This window comes from Gorilla gorilla, chromosome 1 (assembly GCF_029281585.2).
Source record: "Gorilla gorilla gorilla isolate KB3781 chromosome 1, NHGRI_mGorGor1-v2.1_pri, whole genome shotgun sequence".
NCBI classification, from domain to species: Eukaryota; Metazoa; Chordata; class Mammalia; order Primates; family Hominidae; genus Gorilla; species Gorilla gorilla.
This window is the reverse complement of record NC_073224.2, coordinates 73,832,801-73,855,665: the sequence shown is the minus strand read 5'-3', so window position 1 is coordinate 73,855,665 and position 22,865 is coordinate 73,832,801. Positions and strand designations below refer to the sequence as shown.

Below are 22,865 nucleotides of genomic sequence, written 5' to 3'. Positions count from 1 at the left end.
GCCAGTCAGTCAGAAGTTCTGGAGGCCTAGACTTGTGACTGGTGTCTGAGGGAGAGGAGCAGTTTTGGAGGCTGAGTCTCCAACCTGTAGAATGTGACACTATCTACTGTATGCTGAAATAGAATTGTAGGACACCCAGTTGGGGTCTGCTGGAGAACTGATTGATTACTTGCTGGCGAGGAGAAAGCCCCACATATTTTGGGGTCACAGAAGTTTTCTGTGTTGATAATTCTTGTTTTGTTGTGAAAACAGAGGGAAAATATGGTTTGAGTGTTTTCCTAACAAAGGCAGAAAAAATACTTGAAAACGTAATGGCCGAAAACATCCCAAATTTCATTAAAGACATGAATCTACATATCCAAGAAGTGTAATGGACTTTAAGTAAGATAAACACAAAGAAACACACATTAACATATATTATAATTAAACAATTAAAATCCAAAGATAGGCGGGGCACAGTGGCTCACACCTGTAATACCAGCACTTTGTGAGGCCAAGGCAGCTGATCACCTGAGGTCAGGAGTTCCAGACCAGCTTGGCCAACATGGTGAAACCCCATCTCTACTAAAAATACAAAAATTAACCAGATGTGGTGCCACATGCCTGTGATACCAGCTACTGGGGAGGCTGAGGTAGGAGAATTGCTTGAACCCAGGAGGCAGAGGTTGCAGTGAGCCAAGATCATGCCATTGCACTCCAGCCTGGGCAACAAGAGCAAAACTCCATCTCAAAAAATAATAATGATAAAAAACAATCCAAAGATAAAGAGAGAATCTTACAAGCAGCATGAGAGAAGCAATGCATTAAGTATAAGAGATCTTTAATAAGATTAAGGCTGCTTTCTCATCAGAAACCATGGAAGCCAGAAAGCAGTGGGATTTAAAAGTGCTGAAAGATAAACAACCAAAAATTCTATATATAGAAAAAATACCTTTTCAAAATGAAGAAGAAATTGACATTTCTAGATTAAAAAAAAGTTGGGCCTATCCTAAAAGAAATGCTAAAGGAGTCCTTCAGACTGAAATGAAATAGACAACAGAAGTAACTCAAAGCCATATAAAGAAATAAAAAAATTCCAGTAAAGGTAAAATCAAGGGTAAATATAAAGGCAGTATTACTGTATTTTTGGTTTGTGACTCCTTTTTTTGTTTCCTATATAATTTAAGATACCGATGCCTAAAACAATCCTTGTAAATCCATGCTAATGGGGAAACAATGTATAAAGATGTAATTTGTAACAATAACAACATAAAGGGACGATGGAGCTGTATGCTATTAAAGCAAAGTTGGTATCAATTCAAACTCAATTGTTATAAATGTAGGATGTGAATTACAATTCCCTTGATAATCACCAAGAATATAACTAAAAAATACATACAAAAGGAAATGTGGAGTAAATCAAAATGGTACACTAAAAAAAAAATCATAAAACACAAAAGAAGATGGTACTGAAAGCACTGCATAACAAAAAAAAGATATTACTTGTAGGAAAAACAGTAGCCAATGACAGAAGTAAGTCCTTCCTTATCAGTAATCATTTTAAATGTAAATGGATTAAGATCACCAATTAAAAAAGACAGGTAGAAAGGATAAAGAAAAATAATCCAACTATATGATGTTACAAGAATCTCATTTCAGGCCAGGTGTGGTGGCTCATGCCTGTAATCCCAACACTTTGGGAGGGCGAAGTGGGCAGATCATGAGGTCAGGAGTTTGAGACCAGCCTGGCCAACATGGTGAAACCCCATCTTTACTAAAAATACAAAAATTAGCCAGGCATGGTGGTGCATAATCCCAGCTACTCAGGAGGCTGAGGCAGGAGAATCACTTGAACCTGGGAGGCGGAAGTTGCAGTGAGCTGAGATCGCACCATTGCACTCCATTCTGGGCAACAGAGGCAGACTCTGTCTCAAAAAAAAAAAAAAAAAAAGAATCTCACTTTAGATTCAAAGACACAAGTAGGTTAACAGTGAAAGAATAAAAAGATATTCTGTACAAACAGTAATTGAAAAAGAGCTGGGGTGGCTATACTAACATTAGATAAAATAGACTTTAATAACACAATTGTTGCTAGAGACAAAGAAAGGTATTATATATTAACAAAAGAGTTAATTCATCAAGAAGATGTACCAATAAGCATATGCAAACCAAACAACAAGGTCTCAAAATGTATGAAGTAAAACATTCACAGAATTGAAGGAAGAAATAGTTTTATAATAATAGTTGAAGATTTCTATACCACTTTCAAAAATAACTAGAACATCTAGACAGAAGAACAATAAGGAAATAGAGGACTTGAACAACAGTATAATCCAACTAGACCTAACATACATATATACACTGCCCCCCAAGTCCAACACAAAAGGATATGCATTCTTCTGGAATGCATATGGAACATTCTCCAAGATATACCATCTATTAGGCCACAAAACAAGTCTCAATAAATACATCTTCTCTGACCACAATGGAATTAAAGTAGAAGTCAATTATGGAAAGAAAACTGAAAAATTTAGACATTTGTGAAAATTAAACAACGTATTCTTTTTTTTTTTTTTTTTTTTTTTTTTTTTGAGACGGAGTCTCACTCTGTCGCCCAGGCTGGAGTGCAGTGGCGCGATCTCGGCTCACTGCAAGCTCCACCTCCCGGGTTCACGCCATTCTCCTGCCTCAGCCTCTCGAGTAGCTGGGACCACAGGCGCCCGCCATCACGCCCGGCTAATTTTTTGTATTTTTAGTAGAGACGGGGTTTCACCGTGTTAGCCAGGATGGTCTCTATCTCCTGGCCTTGTGATCCGCCCCTCTCGACCTCCCAAAGTGCTGGGATTACAGGCGTGAGCCACTGCGCCCGGCCTGACAACATATTCTTAAATAACAAATGGCTCAAAGATGAAACAAAAGGAAAATTTGAAGATACTTTGAGATAAATGAAAATGAAAACACAACATCCCAAAATTTATAGGATGCAGGAAAAGCAGAGCTCAGAGAGAAATTTATAGCAGTAAATGCCTACATTAAAAAAGAAAGATCTCAAATCAGCAATCTAATTTTACAACTTAAGAAACTAGAAAAAGCAAATTAAACCCAAAGCCAACAGTAAAAGGAAACGATACAGATTAGAGTTCAATGAAACAGAGAATAGGAAGAATAAAAACAAAATCAAAAATTAATTATTTGAAAAGATCAACAAAATTGACAAAAGTTTAGCTAGACTAAGAGAAAGAGGAGGCACAAACAACTAAAATCAGATATGAAGGTAGATACATTACTACTGACCTTAAAGAAATAAAAATTATTTATAATGATATTCTATGATTATACTATCATTATATGTACACCTATGAACAATTGTACACCAACAAATGCACTGATTTCATACCAACAAAAATTAAGTATACAAATTCCTAGAAACACACAGTTTACCAAAACTGGCTCTAGAAGAAATATAAAATCTGAACAGACCTATAACAGTAAAGAGATTAAAAAATCAGTAAGCAAAAATCTCCCAACAAAGAAAAGTCCAAGATCAGATAGCTTCATTGATAAATCTACCAAACATTTCAAAAATTAACACCATGAACACTAAATAATAACTTATGAATGCAAAGAGGAAAACAACAGACACTGGTGTCTACTTGAAGGTAGAGGGTGGGAGGAAAGACAGGAGCAGAAAAGATAACTATTGGGTACTGGTCTTAATACCTGGGTGGTAAAATAATATGTATAACAAACCCCCATGACATGAGTTTACCTATGTAACAAATCTTCACGTGTACCCCCAAACCTAAAATAAAAGTTAAAAAAAAAGAATTAACACCAATCTTTCCCAAATTCCTCCAAAATCTGTGAGAACACTTCCTAATTCTCAGGCAAGCATTATCTGATAACAAAGCTAGACAAAAATACCAGAAGAAAAGAAAACTATAGAGCAATATTCCTTTTCAATATAAATGCAAAAATCCTCAATAAATCCTAGCAAACTGAACTCAACAACATATTTAAAAGGTTATACATGATGATGAAGTGAGATTTATTCCAAGAATGCAAGAGTGATTTAATATACAAAAATCAATCATAACACACCACATTAATAGAATGAAGGGGAAAAATAAATTACACAGTAATCTCAATTGATGCAGAAAAAGCTATGCCCAGCTAATTTCTGTATTTTTAGTAGAGGTGGGGTTTCATCATGTTGGCCAGGCTGATCTTGAACTCCTGACTTCAAGTGATCCACCCATCTCGGCCTCCCAGAGTGCTGGGATTACAGGCGTGAGTCACTGCACCCGGCTAGAAATTTATTTTCTTACAGTTCTGGAGGATGGAAGCCCAAGATCAATGAGTCAACAGATTTGGTTTCTTCTGAGCCTCTCTCAGCTTGCAGGTGGTTGTGGTTTTGCTCCCTCTTCACATGGTCATCCTTCTGTGCACATGCACCCCTGATGTCTTTTTCTGTGTCCAAATTTCCTTTCTTTTAAGGATATCAGTCAGACTGGAGGAGGGCCAACCCTAATGGCCTCATTTTAATTTAATCATCTCTTTAAACACTTGCTCTCCAAATATGCTTACATTTTAGGGTACTGGGGTAAGGACTTCAATATATGAATTTTGGAGGGACACAATTCTGCCAATAACACCCCAAAGTATCAGAAAAGACAATGATGCCCACTTTTGCCACTGCTGTTCAACATTGAACCAGACATCCTAGCCAGAGCAACTATGCAAAAAGAAATAAAATGTATCCAAATTGTAAAGGAGGAAGTAAAACTTACTGTTTGCAGATGACATGACCCTATATATACTCTCCTCTCTCTCTATATATATATACACACATATATACGTGTGTGTATATATATACACACATATATACGTGTGTATATATATACACACATATATACGTGTGTGTATATATATACACACACATATATACGTGTGTGTGTATATATATACACATATATATACATATATACACACATATATATACATATATATACACACATATATATACATATATAGACACATATATATACATATATAGACACATATATATATACATATATATACACACATATATATCTCCAAGGAATGCACCAAAAACATATGATAGCTAATAAACAAATTCAGCAAAGTTGAAGGATGCAAAATCAGAACACAAAATCAGTTTTGTTTTTATATATCACTAATGAACAATCTGAAAAGAAAATTAAGAAAATTCCATTTACAATAGCACACAAAATAATAAAATGCCTAGAAATAATGTAAACCAAGGAGGTGAAGGACTTGTATACTGAAACTACAAACCATTGCTCAAAGAAATTAAAGAAGGTCAAATAGATGAAAAGCCATCCCATGTTCATGGATTGGAAGATTTTAATATTGCTAAAATAGCAATACTACTTACATTGATCTACAGATTCAATGTAATCCCTATCAGAATTTCAATAGCCTTTTTTTTGAAGAAATGAACATGCTCATCTTCAAATTAATAATGAATTGCAAGGGACCCTGAACAGCCAAACAATACTGAAAAAGAACAAAGTGGAGGACTCACTCTTCTGATTCCAAAACTTACTACAAAGCCACAGTAATAAAATAGTGTGGTACTGGCATAAAGATAGGCATATAGACCAGTGGGATAGAACTGAAAATCCAGAAATAAACCCAATTATGCGCAAGTGATTTTCAACAAGGGTTACAAGATCATTCAATGGGGAAAGAATAGTCTCTTCAACATATGGTGTTGGGACAAATAAGTATCTACATGCAAAAGGATAAAGCTGAACCCAAACCCAACACCATATACAAAAATTAACTCAAAATTGATTAACAACCTATATATAAGAGCTAAAACCATAAAACTCTTAGGAAAAACCATAAGGGTAAATCTTCATGATCTTGAACTTGGCAGCGGATTCTAAGGTATGACACAAAAGCATGAGTAACAATAGAAAAAATAAATTTCTGCCTTAGTCTATCTGTGCTGCTGTATAACAGAATGCTACAGACTGTGTAATTTATAAAATAAATTTATTAGCTCACAGTTCTGGAGGCTAGGAAGTCTAAGGTCAAGGCACTGACAGGTTTGGTGCCTGGTGAGGCCATTCTCTTCCAAGATGGCACCTTGCCTGCCGCTTGGATCCTCACATGGCAAAAGGCAAGAACTCTGGAGAGGAACTCTGTCTTCACATGGCAGAAGAACAACAGAGGGAGAACCAGCTCCCATAATTCCTTTTTATAGGGGCATTGATCCATTTGTGAGGGCCCTATCCTCTTGAAATACCTCCCATTAGGCTTCATCTCCCAACTCTGTTGTGTTGAGGATTACGTTTCCAAAACTTGAGTTTTGGAGTGGGGCAAAAACATCCAAACCAAAGCAGCTGAATTTCCTCAAAGTTAAAAACTGTAAGGCATCAAGGGACATTATCAAGAAAGTAAAAAAGCCTAGGCACCATGCATAGACCACTGGGTGAGGGATAAGGTAATTTTGGGCAGGTCAATGGGTCAAAGCTAATTTCAATTATAAGCATAAAACTGGAATGGTCATTCACTGAGGAAGATCAAACTGGGTGTTTGTTTTAACATTTATTGAATTTTCTAACTATGGATCCATGTTTCTTATTGTTACCAAACTTGATAAAGATCTGAAAGTTGGAGGCCATGACTTGCTTGTTGTAACATATTAAATCAAGAAAGAGGGATCCACACAGCCTCCCCCTACCACATCATCCCCCACTGCTTTGGAAGTGCGCACATGCAGGCAGACGTCACCACCCCTCCCCTACCAGCACACATGCATGCACACTTTGTTGTCCTGCCACCACTAGCACTAATGCATACATACAAACACCACTGTCCCACCTTCGCTGGCACCCTGCCCCTGCTGATACATGCACACCCTGCTGCACCGCTGCCACTGTTGGCACATATGCAGGAGCGCAGACCTGCTGCCACTGCCCCAACAAAGGGCTTTGGTCAGCACTCACCATCGAAGTGTTGTTACCAGCAGACTGTGAACACCTCAGCCCCTCCAGTGCAGGAGGTGATTAACCCTGAGAGGCCAGAGAACAAACCTGTGCTGTGGGCCTGGTACCAGCCCCCCAGGGTTGCGCATGCAGCCCAGTAGTACTGAGGTAAGAATTGGACCCCTGACATCTTCCAGAAATGAAGCCAGTTGACTGAACCCACCTTATACCACAGTAAAACCCTCACACGCATCAAAGAATATAAAAGCAAAAAAACCCCATCCAAAGGACATCAACTTCAAAGGAACGTCGGCCCAAGCAGATGTGAAAAAAGCAGTGCAAGAACTCTGGCAACTTAAAAAGCCAGAGTGTCTTCTTACCGCCAAACAACCACACTAATTCCCCATCAATGGTTCTTAACCAGGCTGAAATGACAGACAGAATACAGAATCTGGGTATGAACTAAGATCATCAAGATTTAGGAGAAAGTTGAAACCCAATCCAAAGAATCTAATGAATCCAATAAACAATACAAGAGCTGGAAGATGAAACAGTCACTTTATGAAAGAATCAAACTGAACTGATGGAGCTGAAAAACTCACTCCAAGAATTGGAAGTATTAATAGCAGAATAGACCAGGCTGAGGAAAGAATCTCAGAGCTTGAAGACTAGTCCAACAAAAATAAAGAAAAAAGAATAAAAAAGAATGAACAAAACCTCTGACAAATATAGGATTATGTAAAGAGACCAAACCTACGACTCACTGGCATCCCTAAAACAGAGGGAGAGAAAGCAAGCAAGCATATTTCAGGATACTGTACATGAAAAATTTCCCAACCTCTCCAGAGAGGTTGACATTCAAATCCAGAAAAAGCAGAGTACCCCTATGAGATACTATACAAAATGACCATCCCCAAGACATAGTCATCAGATTCTTCAAGGTCAACGTGAAAGAAAAAATATTAAAGGCAGCTAGAGATGAGAGGCAGGTCACCTACAAAGGGAACCCTATCAAGCTAACAGTGGACCTTTCAGCAGAAATCCTGTAAGCCAGAAGAGATTGGGGGCCTACATTCAGCAATCTTAAAGAAAAGAAACTCCAACCAAGAATTTCATATCCACCCAAACTAAGCTTCATAAGTGAAAGTAAGAAAATGCTAAGAAAATTCATTATCACCAGACCTTACAAGAGGTCCTTAAGGGAGTGCTAAACGTGGAAATGAAAGACTGTTATTTACCACCACAAAAACACACTTAAGGACATAGACCATTCACACTATAAAGTAACTGCACTATCAAGTCTGCATAACAACGAGCTAATAGGTTTGTTAGGTTTGTTTTGACAGGATCAAATCTGCACATATTAATATTAACCTTGAAAGTAAATGGGTTATATGCCATACTTAAAAGGCACAAAGTGGCAAGTTAGATAAAGAAGGAAGACTCAACTCTATGCTGTCTTCAAGAAATCCATCTCAGGCAGGGCGTGGTGGCTTACACCTATAATCCCAGCACTTTGAGAGGCCAAGGAAGGTGGATCACCTGAGGTCAGGAATTCAAGACCAGCTTGGCCAACATGGCAAAACCCCATCTCTACTAAAAATACAATAATTAACCAGGCACGGTGGCAATGTGCCTGTGATCCCAGCTACTTGAGAGGCTGAGGCAGGAGGCAGAGATTGCAGTGAGCTGAGATCACGCCACTGCACTCCAGCCTAGGCGACAGAGCAAGACTCTGTTCCAAAAAAAAGAAATCCATTTCACATGCAATGACACCCATAGGCTCAAAGCAAAAAGATGGAGAAAAATCTACCAAGCAAATGGAAAACCAAAAAAAGCAGGGGTTACTATTTTAATTTCAGACAAAATAGACTCTAAACCAAGAATGATTTTAAAAAGACAAAGAATGGCATTACATAATGATAAAGGGTTTGATTCAACAAGAAGAATTAACTATCTTAAATATATATAATCCCAACACTGGAGCACCCAGATTCATAAAATAAGTTCTTAGAAACCTATCAGGAGACTTAGATAACCACACAATAGTGGTGCAAGACTTCAACACCCCACTGACAGTATTAGACAGATAACTGAGGCAGAAAATTAAGAAAGATGTTTGAGACCTGAACTCTACACGACCAAATGGACCTAACAGACATCTACAGATCGCCTGAGGTCAGATCACTTGAGGTCAGGAGTTTGAGACCAGCCTGGCCAACATGGTGAAACCCCATCTCTACTAAAAATACAAAAAATTAGCCAGGCATGGTGCTGCATGCCTGTAATCCTAGCTACTTGGGAGGCCAAAGCGGGAGAATGGCTTGAATCTGGAAGGTGGAGGTTGCAGTGAGCCAAGATCATGCCACTGCACTCCAGCCTGGGTGATAGAGCGAGACTTCATCTAAAAAAAAAAAAAAAAAAGAAAAGGAAATCAATACTAAGAAGACCTTTCAAAATCATACAATTACTTGGAAATTAAGCAATCTGCTCCTGAATGACTTTTGGGTAAACACTGAAATTAACACAGAAATAAAAAAATCAAAAAATTCTTTGAAACTAATGAGAACAAGGATATAACATACCAGAAACTCTGAGACGCAGCTAAATTAGTGTTAAGAGGAAAGTTTATTCTGCTAATCGCTCACATCAAAAGGTTAGAAAGATCTCAAATTGACAACCTAACATCACACCTGGAGGAACTAGAAAAATAAGAGTAAACCAATCCCAAAGCTAGAAGAAGAAAAATAACCAAAATTAGAGTGGAAGTGAATGAATTTGAGATGTGAAAAACCATACAAAAGATCAACAAAACCTTTGTTTTTTGAAAGAATAAATAAGATAGACTGCTAGCTAGACTAAGAGAGAATATCCAGATAAACACAACTAGAAACAACAAAAAGGACATTACTACTGACACCACAGAAATACAAAAAAACCCTCAGAGGCTATTACAAACACCTCTATGCACAAAAACTAGAAAATCTAAAGGAACTGGATGAATTCCTGCAAACATACAATCTCCCAAGATTGAATCAGGAAGAAACTGAAACCCTAAACAGACTAATAATGAGTTTCAAAACTGAATCAGTAATAAAGAGCCTACCTACCAATCAGAAAAAGCCCTGAACGAGACAGATTTACAGCTGAATTCTACCAGACGTATAAGAGTTGCTACCAATCCTACTGAAACTATTCCAAAACATTCCTCCCTAACTCATTCTTTGAGGCCAGCATGATTCTGATACCAAAACCTGGCAGAAGCATCAAAAAAAGTAAACTTCAAGCCAATATTCCTAATGAACACAGATGCAAACATCCTCAACAAAATATTAACAAACTGAATCTAGTAGCACATCAATGACCTAAGTGGCCATTAGTCAAAAAGCTAATCCACCATGATAACATTAGCTTTATTCCTGGGATGCAAGGTTGGTTCAACATACAAAAATCAATAAATGTGATCCAGCACACAAACAGAACTAAAAACAAAAACCACATGATCATCTCAACAGATGCTGAAAAGGCTTTCTATAAATTCAACATCTATTCATCTTAAAAACTCTCAACAAGCTAGGCACTTAAGGAATATACCTCAAGATAACAAGAGCCATCTATGACAAACCCACAGCCAACATCATACTGAATGGGCAAAAGCTGGAAGCGTTCCCCTTGAAAAACAACAAGACAATGATACCCACTCTTACCACTTCGATTCAACACAGTACTGGAAGTCCTAGCCAGAGCAATCAGGCAAAAGACAGAAATAAAAGGCATCCAAATAGGAAGAGGGGAAGTCAAATTATCTCTTTAGAGACTATATGATTTTATACCTAGAAAACCTCATAGCCTCTACCCAAAAGCTTCTAGATCTGACTAACAACTTTAGCAAAGTTTCAGGATACAAAAATCAATGTACAAAAATCCATAGCATTTCTATACACCAACAATGTCCAAGCTGAAGAACTAAATCAAGAACACAATCCCATTCACAATAGCCACACACACAAAATAAAATACCTAGGAGTACAGCTAACGAGGGAAGTGAAAAAGCTCTACGGCAAGAATTGCAAAACTACAAAATGCTGTTGAAAGAAATAAGAGACAACACAAACAAATGGAAAAACATTCCATGCTCAAGAATAAGAAGAATCAATATTTTTTTTTTTTTTTTTTTTTTTTTGAGACGGAGTCTCGCTCTGCTACCCAGGCTGGAGTGCAGTGGCTGATCTCAGCTCACTGCAAGCTCCGCCTCCTGGGTTCATGCCATCCTCCTGCCTCAGCCTCCCGAGTAGCTGGGACTACAGGCGCCCACTACAATGCCCGGCTAATTTTTTGTATTTTTAGTAGAGACGGGGTTTCACCGTGTTAGCCAGGATGGTCTTGATCTCCTGACCTCGTGATCCTCCCGCCTTGGCCTTCCAAAGTGCTGGGATTACAGGTGTGAGCCACCGCACCCCGCCAAAAGAATCAATGTTGTTAAAATGACCATGCTGCCCAAAGCAATGTACAGATGCAGTGCTATTCCGATCCAACTACAAAAGAAAGGAAAGAAAAGAAAGAAAGAAAGAAAGAAAGAAAGAAAGAAAGAAAGAAAGAAGGAAAGAAGGAAGGAAGGAAGGAAGGAAGGAAGGAAGGAAGGAAAGAAAGAAAGAAAGAAAGAAAGAAAGAAAGAAAGAAAGAAAGAAAGAAAGAAAAAGAAAGAAGGAAAGAAGGAAGGAAGGAAGGAAGGAAGGAAGGAAGGAAGGAAGGAAGGAAGGAAGGAAGGAAGGAAGGAGGGAAGAGGGGGGTGGGGGAAGGAGGGAGGAAGGAAGGAAGGAAGGAAATAAGGAAGGAAGGGAAAGACAGAGAGAGAAAGAAAGGAATGGAAGGAAGGAAGGAAGGAAGAAAGAAAGAAAAAGAAAGAAAGAAAGAAAGAAAGAAAGAAAGAAAGAAGAAAGAAAGAAAGAAAGAAAGGAAAGGAAGGAAGAAAGGAAGGAAGGGGAGGAAGGGGAGGAAGGGAAGGAAGGGAAGGAAGGGAAGGAAAGGAAGGAAAGGAAGGAAAGAAGTGAAGAAAGAAAGAAGGAGGGGGAGGAAGAGGGATCACGTATGAAATAGTGAATAAGGTTAACAGCAATGACAGTGATCACGGACAGGCAATGCTCCTAGCATCCCCTAAGTGGCAATAAAGAGCACAAAAGGAAGTGAAAAAGCCTAAGGAATGGGGGGGGTAAAAATTTGCAGAGCATATATCTAATAAGGGTCTAGTATTCAGAATATATAAATAACTCTTATAGTCAATAACAAGAAGACAAACAACCCAATTACAAAATGGGATATGAATTTAATAGACGTTACTCCAAGGAAGATACACAAATGGCCAACAAGTCCATGGAAAGATGTTCAACATCTTCAACATCATTAGTCATTAGTTAAATGAAAATCAAAACTACAATGAAATACCACTTCACACTCGCTAGGATCACTGTAATTTTAAAAATAAAAGAAAGAGAAAAAATAAATAATAAAAAAAGATAAAAGTTTTGGTGAGGACTGGAGAAATTGGAACTCTAATACTTTGCAGATGACAATGTGAAATGTTTCAGCCCCTGTGAAAAATAGTTTGGCAATTCCTCATAAAGTTGCACATACGACCCAGTAATTCTAGTCTTTGGTATATACCCCGAAGAATCAAAAACAAGTAGTCAGACAAACTCTTGCACACAGATGTTCACAGCCCCACTTTCCCCAATAGTCAAAAGGCAGAAACAACTCAGATATCCACCAACTGATGAATGTATAAGCAGATCATTGTATATACATACAAAAGGATATTATTCAGCCAGAAAAATGAAGTACTGATAAATGCTACAATGTGGATGAACCTTAAAAACATCATGCTAGGCCGGGCGCGGTGGCTCACGCCTGTAATCCCAGCACTTTGGGAGGCCGAGGCGGGCGGATCACGAGGTCAGGAGATCGAGACCATCCTGGCTAACACGGTGAAACCCCGTCTCTACTAAAAATACAAAAAATTAGCCGGGCGTGGTAGTGGGCACCTGTAGTCCCAGCTACTCCGGAGGCTGAGGCAGGAGAATGGCGTGAACCCGGGAGGTGGAGCTTGCAGTGAGCCGAGATCGCGCCACTGCACTCCAGCCTGGGCGACAAAGCAAGACTCCGTCTCAAAAAAAAAAAAAAAAAATCATGCTAGATGAAAGAAGCCAGACATAAAGGTCAGATATTTTATGATTCCATTTATATGAAATATCCAGAATCATAAATCTACAGAGATAGCAGATTGTTGGTTGTCAGGAGGTGGGGGAAAGGGGAAATGGAGGTATGGGGTTCTGGTTTTGGGTAATGAAAATGGTTAGGAACCAGACAGATAGACGTACACAGCATTGTGACCCTACTAAATGTCACTGAATATCACTTTAAAACAGTTAATTTTGCTATGTAAATTTCACCTCAAGTTTTTTAAGAAAGGAAAAAAGATGCCAAAAAAAAAGAAGGAATAACTGAGAGCACACTGTCTCTGAGGAGGCAGATGGCAACAGAATCAGTAGTACAGATGGAAGAAAACTGATTAAATTCTTCTTTGTACTTCGTATATTTTCAGACATGGTTATCACCTTCTGTAGCACTTCAGGAAAAATCTGGCAAAAATGATGGCTATATTATTGGGATATAAACTGCAAAATAGTAATAATAATATCAGTTGACATTTATTTATGTGCTAGGCATTTTGCTAAAAGATTTATATAAATTATTTCACTTAAGCCTAACACTCTATGGGACAGACTTCATTATTCTCTTTTACAGATGAGGAAATAAGAGAAACCATGTAATTTGTTTAATCTCATAGAAATATTAAGAAGCAAAACTGTGAATCAAATCCAGGTTTTTATGATCTTAAAGTCTATGTTCTCCAACATCACACTATACCGTCTCCAGATTGAAAGAAGGAAAAGCCTGTGATCAACAAGAGGATAAAGGCCTATGATACACAATGGGGATACCACTGTTTCTCCTACATCTGGGAGAATGACTAATGTTTAACTTTAGTTCAGAAACTGAAACTAGTGGTAAACATTTATTGAGCATTTACTATGTGCTGGGCATTATTCTAAGCATATTACAAATATAAACTCATTTAATCTTTACAGCAACTCTATAAATATGAAACATAGGATTATTATCCCAATTTTACATATGAGAAACTAAAGTACAGATGGGTTAAATAATTGGTTGAAAATCACCTAACTAGTAAGTGGCAAAACCAAGAATCCAGGCAGTTTGTCTTTAGAGCCCATGCTCTTAACTAGCACTATATATATATATATATATATATGATACATATATATGATACATATATATGATACATATATATGATACATATATATGATACATATATATGATACATATATATGATACATATATATGATACATATATATGATACATATATATGATACATATATATGATACATATATATGATACATATATATGATACATATATATGATACATATATATGATACATATATATGATACATATATATGATACATATATATGATACATATATATGATACATATATATATATATTCTCTCTCTCCTTTTAAAGCATTCTGCAAGTAAGGAAATTGAGGCTTAGAGGTTATGCGCTTTGCCTAAGATTGTTTATTAAGTGGTCTCAGGGTATTTGAACATTGGGTATCTAACTACAAAGTCCATGCCTTTCCACTGCACTGCTTATAAAGATCACCAACATAAGATGATGGGCATGAATAAACTGCGTCTAAGGGGTGGGTATAGAGCAAGAATTCTCAGTCAAGAATCTTCAAAGATGAGGAAATTGTTAAAGCTTACATGCACAGCAGCCGGGCGCGGTGGCTCACGCCTGTAATCCCAGCACTTTGGGAGGCTGAGGGCGGATCACGAGGTCAGGAGATCGAGACCATCCTGGCTAACGGGGTGAAACCCCGTCTCTACTAAAAATACAAAAAATTAGCCGGGTGTAGTGGCGGGCGCCTGTAGTCCCAGCTACTCGGGAGGCTGAGGCAGGAGAATGGCGTGAACCCGGGAGGCGGAGCTTGCAGTGAGGCGAAATCACGCCACTGCACTCCAGCCTGGGTAGCAGAGCGAGACTCCGTCTCAAAAAAAAAAAAAAAAAAAAAAAAAGCTTATATGCACAGCTATACTACTATCAAACTATATTTCATGAACCTCAAAAGTAAATCTAAAATCCAAGGTCTAAGTAAAGTGGAAGCTGATGATCTTTCTCCTCACAGTAGTCTCCCTCTAATTATTCTGGCCTCCAAAGTTCAGGTATAATTACACAAATGAAAACAGAATTGCAAAGCACTGAACAAAAAAAATCATAGAAATTTCTGTCATATAAGAAAGTGAATAAAGCCAGGACCTATTTAAAAGTGAAAAGAAGTAATAATAAAAATGACAAAATAAAGCTGAGGATAAAAGCAAGATTTATACCTTTTTAAAAAGATGTTTTAAAAGGTGTTTATAAAGATGTTAGTAGAATAATCAACATGATTGAAAATATGCTCCAATAAGTAATTAAAAGGAAAATTAAATTTTGTTGAAAAGAATAAAAGTTGGTAGAATAGCAGACAAGACTGTCTAATATGCCAGCTTTATCTTTCATCACTCTCTTAGATGTTAACCACCAGCCTTGGTGGCCTTCTTTTCGGTTCCTCATATATACTAACCTCTCTTGTTACATACACTAATTTATTCATTCACCAAAAATTGCTGGGCACCTACCATGTACCAAGCATCATGCTAGGTGACTGGATGAGTGGTAAATACTCTTTGCTCTCAAGAAGCTCACATACTAGTGAAAGAGACAGACATTAAATAGCCACAAAAGTGTTAAATGTAGTCATGATAAAGGAAAGTGCCAATAGGGAAAAATACAAGGTACTATAATTGTATACAGCAGTCTAATGTATTATGAAAGGTTGAGAAGGCCTTTTCCTGTGGAAATATTTAAATCAAGACCTGAAGGATGAACAGTGGCTCAGCAGGCAGAGGAAACAACACAGCTTATCCCAGGATGTGGGGTGAGTGAAGGAAAAAAGTGAGTGTGTGTGAAAGTGATGAGAAATATGAACAAGATAACTCCCAGAAAATTGTTATTAGCAGCCAAGTAGATGATGGTACCATTTATTGAAACAGAGAACTCCAGAATGAAAGCAAGTCAATGGGATAAGATTATGAAATTAATTGCAGACAATTAATTGATGTACTGGTGAGACAATTAAGTGGTCATAAGCAATAGGCAGTTGGACACATAGGTTTGGGGCTTAGAGCAAAAGTTTGGGCTATGCAAATACATTCTGGAAAAGTACCTGTATATATAAGTGAAGTTATGGGAGAAGATTAGCTAAATCACTTCGGGATAATATAGTGCATAAAAAAGACAAGTACCAAGCATTTAGAGGACATGAGAAAAAAAGTAACTAGAAAGATTGAAAACCAGGAAAGTATACTAACATAAAACAAGGAAAGAGATTATTTCAAAGAGAGAGATTTGAAATGCTACTGAGAGGTCAAGTGAAATGAAAATATTTGTTCTTTGGCTCAGAACATTTGTTTGTTCTTGAGCTGGATAAATTTATATTCATCCTTCAGGATTCAGCTGAGTTATTTCTTCTATTCAGCATTTCCAGACTCCTAATTCTGTCTTATGTACCCATCCTACATGTACCCTGTACATATCCTTATCATAGCATTTATCATTCTGTGTCATAATTGTAACTGCCTATATACTTGTGTCCATATTTCCACCAGGCTTGAAATTTTCAAATGTGTGAAGAAGGAAGACTGTGGGTCTGGATCAACATTTTGTCTCCCCTAAATGCAGTCTTTCTCACCTTTATGTCTCATCTTCACCAAGCAACTAACATAGTACCTGGCTACAAGGTTAGTACTCAGTAAATAGTTGTCACCATTTATTTATTCAGTATCTATTATATGGCAATAACTGAGCTGGAGGTAGTTGAGAAAATAAGGCATTAATAATTAGACAAGGACTCCACCCTCAGGGAGCTTCTTTTCCGATTATACACAGCTAATACTTAAATAACAAATGAGAATAGTTTATTTCTTACCATTTCAGTAGTCATCATTTTTGCTACAATATGTGTTATAGTCTTTCCAAATTCTCTTTTTCCTTTCCTACGCCTCAGAATTCTTGGAAAGAAAGGTCCATGAACTCTATAGTTGAAAATATTTAGTTATAATTAAATTAACATGAAAAAGACTGACCTTGTCCTTACTCGTAAATAAAAACTTGGTACTAAGCATCTTTGAGAAATGTTTTCATCAATTATAAGTTCCTTGAGAGCAATGAGCAACTTGAGAGCAATGTAATGATTCAGATCTTTTAGATCACTGCATGTTTAAATCCTTAAACTCTAAAATATTGTCATTTTAATTGATAGTACCTGGAAATCTGCATGCAACCCTCTGCAACCATTGCCTCAGCTACCTCAACCTTCCAATACAGTAGAAAAATTTCAGGGGTATACTTTCATAATCCATTGAGTTGTAGACTCACACAAAGATGGGTTATGCCTGTGACAGGGAGGCATCAGAATATTTTCGAATATAAGTAATTTTAGATACTATGCTCAATTAATATATCGTTTTGTTTCAAAGGATATTATCTCCATAAAATAGTTGGTTGTTGGTCTCCCAGCAGAACTGTTCCAGCTTCTCTCTTAGTTGTTTTTATATTGTTTGCTATTCAGCACTTCTAATTAGTTCTTTCTCTTCTTCCTGCTTTTCTTTATGTTTCCTGTTCCTATCTCTATCATTTAAGTGTCTCCAACAGAAAGTCAGATAAAAAGTTTCAGTATAACTGTTGGCTTTTATCATTACTGTCAGCCAAAAGGGACACTCTTTTTCCAATAGATATGGATTTACCAGTAATCTCTTTAGTATAATCTTTTGCATTCTCTGCTGCACTTTGATTATTGCTTTATGCTAAGAGGATGTGGCTTTAGTGTGTGTATATATATATATATATATATATACATATATATATATATATATTTTTTTTTTTATTAAAGACAGGGTCTTGCCCTGGAGTATATATGTGTGTGTGTGTGTATATATATACATATATATATTTTTTTTTTTTTTAAATTAAAGACAGGGTCTTGCCCTGGAGTGCAGTGGTGCAATTATGGCTTACTGCAGCCTTGACCTCCTGGGCTCAAGCAATCCTCCCACCTCAGCCTCCCCAGTAGCTAGGACTACAGGCATGTGCCACCTTGCCTGGCTTTTTTTTTTTTTTTTTTTAAGAGGCAGGGTCTCATTACATTGCCCAAGCTGGTCTTGAACTCCTGGCCTCAAGCAGTCCTCCCACCTCGGCCTCCCCAAGTGCTAGGATTACAGGCATAAGCCTGGCCAGTACCAATATTTTTGAGCTGTATCTCAATTATTATATATTTTTGTAAAACTTATGATTTCAGGAAACTTTCTAATAATTTTCTATGCGTTATTAAAAACTGAATTTAAACATATAGCAGTATCCTCCAAAAGTTTCATTAAACATTTCAAAATCAAACCCACTCAGCATTTTTATATCTATTTAAGCAAGTGGTCTTGATCTTGAGAAACAGGGAACCATTCATACATTTTTTTTTTTTGCTATATACCAGTTAATTAGCTGCTCCAAAAGTAAGACATCCTAAACATTCAGGAAACCACAGTAGTTTATCATGCTATCCTAGTTTTAAAATCAAAGGTATATATAGGTGTTTTTTAATCAGGTTTATTAAGGTATAATTTACATACAAGGTATTCATTTTAAGTGAACTATTCCATGAGATTTCACAAATGTATATATGCTTTTAACTCAATCACAATAATAAAGATACAAAAAATTTCCATCATACTGATAAGTTTCCTCACGCATCTTTGCAGTCCTGAACAAACATTGGTCTGCTTTCTGTCATTACGTATTTCTCTTTCTTCAAATTTTTCTTAATAGGCTTTATTTTTCAGAGCAGTTTCAGATTTTCAGCAAAGTTGATCAAAAAGAAGAGAGTTCCTGTGTATCCCTTGTTCCCCCCGCACACACAACCTGCCCCACTATCAATATCTGGCACCAGAGTGGTACACTCGTTACAACCGATGAACCTATATTGACATATCATTATCACCCAAAGTCCATAGTTTACATCAGAGTTGACTCTTGGTGTTGTCCATTATAGGAGTTTGGACAAATGTATAATGACATGTAGCCACCATTATAGTATAACACAGAAGAGTTTCACTGCCCTAAGAATTCTCTATGCTCTGCCTCTCCCTTAATACGTGGGAACCACCGATTTTTTTTTTTTTTTTTTTTACTGCCTCCACAATTTTGTCTTTCTAGAATGTCATATAGTTGGAGTCATACAGTATGTAGCTTTTTCAGATTGGCTTCTTTCACTTAGTAATATGCATTTAAGTTTCTTCCATGTTTTGTCATGGCTTAACAGGTCTTTTTCTTTTTAGTGCTGAATAACATTCCTTGTCTGGGTGTCCCACAATTTATACATTCACCTGCTGAAGGACATTTTGGTTGCTTCCAAGTTTCAGCAATTATGAATAAAACTGCTATAAACAACCATGTGCAGGTTTTTGTGTGAACATAAGTTTCCAACTCATGTGGGTAATTATCAAGGAACATGATTGCTGGATCATATGATAAGAGCATCTTTAGTTTTGTAAGGAACTTCTAAACTGTCTTCCAAAGTGACTATACTGTTTTGCATTCCCACCAGCAATAAGTGAGAATTCCTGTTGTTCCACACCTTTCTAGGAATTTTTTATGGAATTTTATTATTTATTTATTTATTTATTTATTTGAGTCAGAGTCTCGCTCTGTTGCAAAGGCTGGAGTGCAGTGGCACAATCTCAGTGGCACGATCTCAGCTCACTGCAACCTCTGCCTCCCGGGTTCAAGCGATTCTCCTGCCTCAGCCTCCCAAGTAGCTGGGACAACTGGCCTGCACCACCATGCCTTGCTAATTTTTGTATTTTTATTAGAGATGGGGTTTTGCCATATTGGCCAGGCTTGTGTCGAACTCTTGACCTCAGGTGATCTGCCCACTTCAGCCTCCCAAAGTGCTGGGATTACAGGCATGAGCCATCCTGCTGAGCCTTTCAATGGAATTTTAAAGTGGAATAATATACTATGCATTCTTTTGTGTCTGCTTTTTTCACTCAGCCTATTTTTGAGATCCATCCATGTTATTGTTATTGTGTGTGTTAGCAATTTACTTCTTTTTTTTTTTTTTTTTTGAAACAGAGTCTCACTCTGTCACCCAGGCTGGAGTGCAGTAGTGCGATCTCAGCTCACTGCAACCTCTGCCTCCCAGGTTCGAGCAATTCTCCTGCCTCAGCCTCCTGAGTAGTTGGGATTGCAGGCACACACCACCACACCTGGCTAATTTTTGTATTTTTAGTAGAGACGGGGTTTCACCATGTTAGTCAGGCTGGTCTCGAACTCCTGACCTTGTGATCTGCCTGCCTCAGCCTCCCAAAGTGCTGGGATTACAGGCATGAGCCACGTCACCTGGCCAGCAATTTACTTCTTTATATTGCTGAGCAGTATTTCATTATAGGATTTTCTATATACAAGACCATGTCATCTGTGAATAGAGATAACTTTACTTCTTCCTTTCCAATCTGTATGCTTTTTATTTCTTTTTCTTGTCGAATTGCTCTGGCTAGAACCTCCAGTACAATTTGAATAAAAGTGGCAAGAGTAAATATCCTTATCATGCTCCTGATTGTAGGCGGAAAAACATCTCTTCTTTCACCACAAAAAATGATGACTCTAGCTGTGAGTTTTTCATAGATAGCCTTAAACAGGTTGAGGAAAATGCCTTCTATTCCAAGTTTTTTTTAGAGTGTTTATCATGAAAGGGTGTTAATTTGTCATATGATTTTTCTGTGTCTATTGAGATGACTGTGTGTCTTGTTTTTTTATTCTATTAATATTATGTATTATACTGATTGATTTTCATATTTTAAAACAACATTGGATTCCTGGGATAAATCTCACCTTAGTCATAGTGACTGATCTTTTTATATGTTGCTGGACTCCATTTGTTAGTATTTTGTTGAGGATTTTGTATCTATATTCATTAGTGATATTCGTGTAGGTTTTTTTTTCTTGTGATGTCTTTGCTTTTGGATTCAGAGTAGTATATTGGTCTCACAGAATGAGTTGGGAAATTGTTACCTTTTATTTTCTGGAAGAGTTTTGAAGAATTAGTGTTGATTCTTCTTTAAACGTGTGTCACAATTCACCAGTGAAGACATCTAGTCCTTGACTTTCCTTTGTGAGTAGTTTTTCATTTGCTAATTCAATCTACTTAACTTGTTATAGAGCCAGTCAGAATTTATGTTTCTGCTTGAATCATTTTTGGTAGATTGTGTCTTACTAGGCATCTGTTCATTTATTCTAGGTTATCTAATTTGTTGGCTTATTTATACTATTCCTTTTATTTCAGTGTAGGTTTTTATGTGGACCTAAGTTTTCAAATTAATTGGGTAAATACCAAGTAGGATTGCAACTGCTGAGTCCTATGGTTAAACTATGTTTCACTTTGTAAGAAACTGCCGAACAGTGCTCTAAAGAGGCAGTACCATTTTGCATTCTAACCAACAAAGAATGAGAGTTCCTTTGCTCAACATTCTCAGTAGCAATTAATATTATCAGCTTTTTGGATTTTAGCCATTTCTAATAGGTATATAATGGCATCTCACTGCTGTTTTAATTTGCAACGTACTAATGACAAATGAGGTTGAGCATCTCTTTATATGCTTTTTTCTGTGTGTCTTCTTCGGTAAGGTGTCTATTCAGATCTTTGTCCATTTTTAATTGGGTTGTTTGTTATGTTTGAGTTTTATGAGCTCTTTGTATATTTTAGATACAAGTCTATCAGATATGCATTATGCAAATATTTTCTCCTAATCTGTGGCTAGTTTCTTCATTCTCTTAATAGTGTATTTTTCACAGCAGTTTTCAATTTTAACAAAGTCCAACTTATGACTTTTTTCTCTCACATAACATACAGTATTGTTGTGGTACCTAAAAACCCACTGCCAAACACAAGATTATCTATAATTTCCTATGAGTCTTATAGTTTTGAGTTTTATGTTTAGGTTTATGGACCACTTTGAGTTGGTTTTTGTGAAAGGTCTATATCTAGGTTCACGTTTTTGGATACAGATATTCAATTATTCCAGCACCATTTGTTGAAGAGAATATCCTTTTTCTATTACATTTCTTTCACCCTTTGTCAAGTCAGTCTACTCTATGTGTGGATCTTATGGACTCTCTAATCTGGACTATATAAGGACTCTATTTATGGACTCTATTTCCTTCCACTGATCTATCTGTCTCTTCCATTAATCTATTCTTTCACCTATACCATACTGTCTTGATTACTACAGCTTCATAGTAAGTCTTAAAATCGAGTAGTATGAGTCCTTCTACTTTTTGGCTATTCTAGGTTTCCTGCCTTTCCACATGAGTTTTAGAAACAGTTTGCCAATCTCTACAAAATATTTTGCTATGAATTTCACTGGGATTGCACTGGATCTACAGATCAAGTTGGGAAGAACTGACATTTTTAAAATATTGGGTCTTCCAATCCAAGAACATAAGATATCTCTCCATTTATTGTCATCAGTGTATTATAGCTTTCTGCATTATAGGTCCTATATTTTGTAAGGTATATACCTAAGTATTTCACATTTTTGGTTCTATTGTCAATAATTTTTAAAATTTGAAATAAATTGTTCACTGCTGGTATATAAAAAAGCAGTTGATTTTTGAATATTAACCTTGCTTCCTGTAAACTTGCTATACTCATTTATCGGTTTCAGGAGTTTTGTT

The 22,865-nt window shown here is 37.0% G+C and overlaps 1 protein-coding gene across 1 annotated transcript in view; it reads right to left on the bottom strand.

The window, feature by feature from the left end:
- Positions 1-22,865, bottom strand: part of SHCBP1L (SHC binding and spindle associated 1 like) — a 54,116-nt gene that overhangs the window by 13,444 nt on the left and 17,807 nt on the right. The window contains 1 exon segment of the mRNA XM_004028018.5: positions 17,071-17,176. Within this exon segment, the coding sequence (XP_004028067.4) occupies positions 17,071-17,176 (106 nt within the window).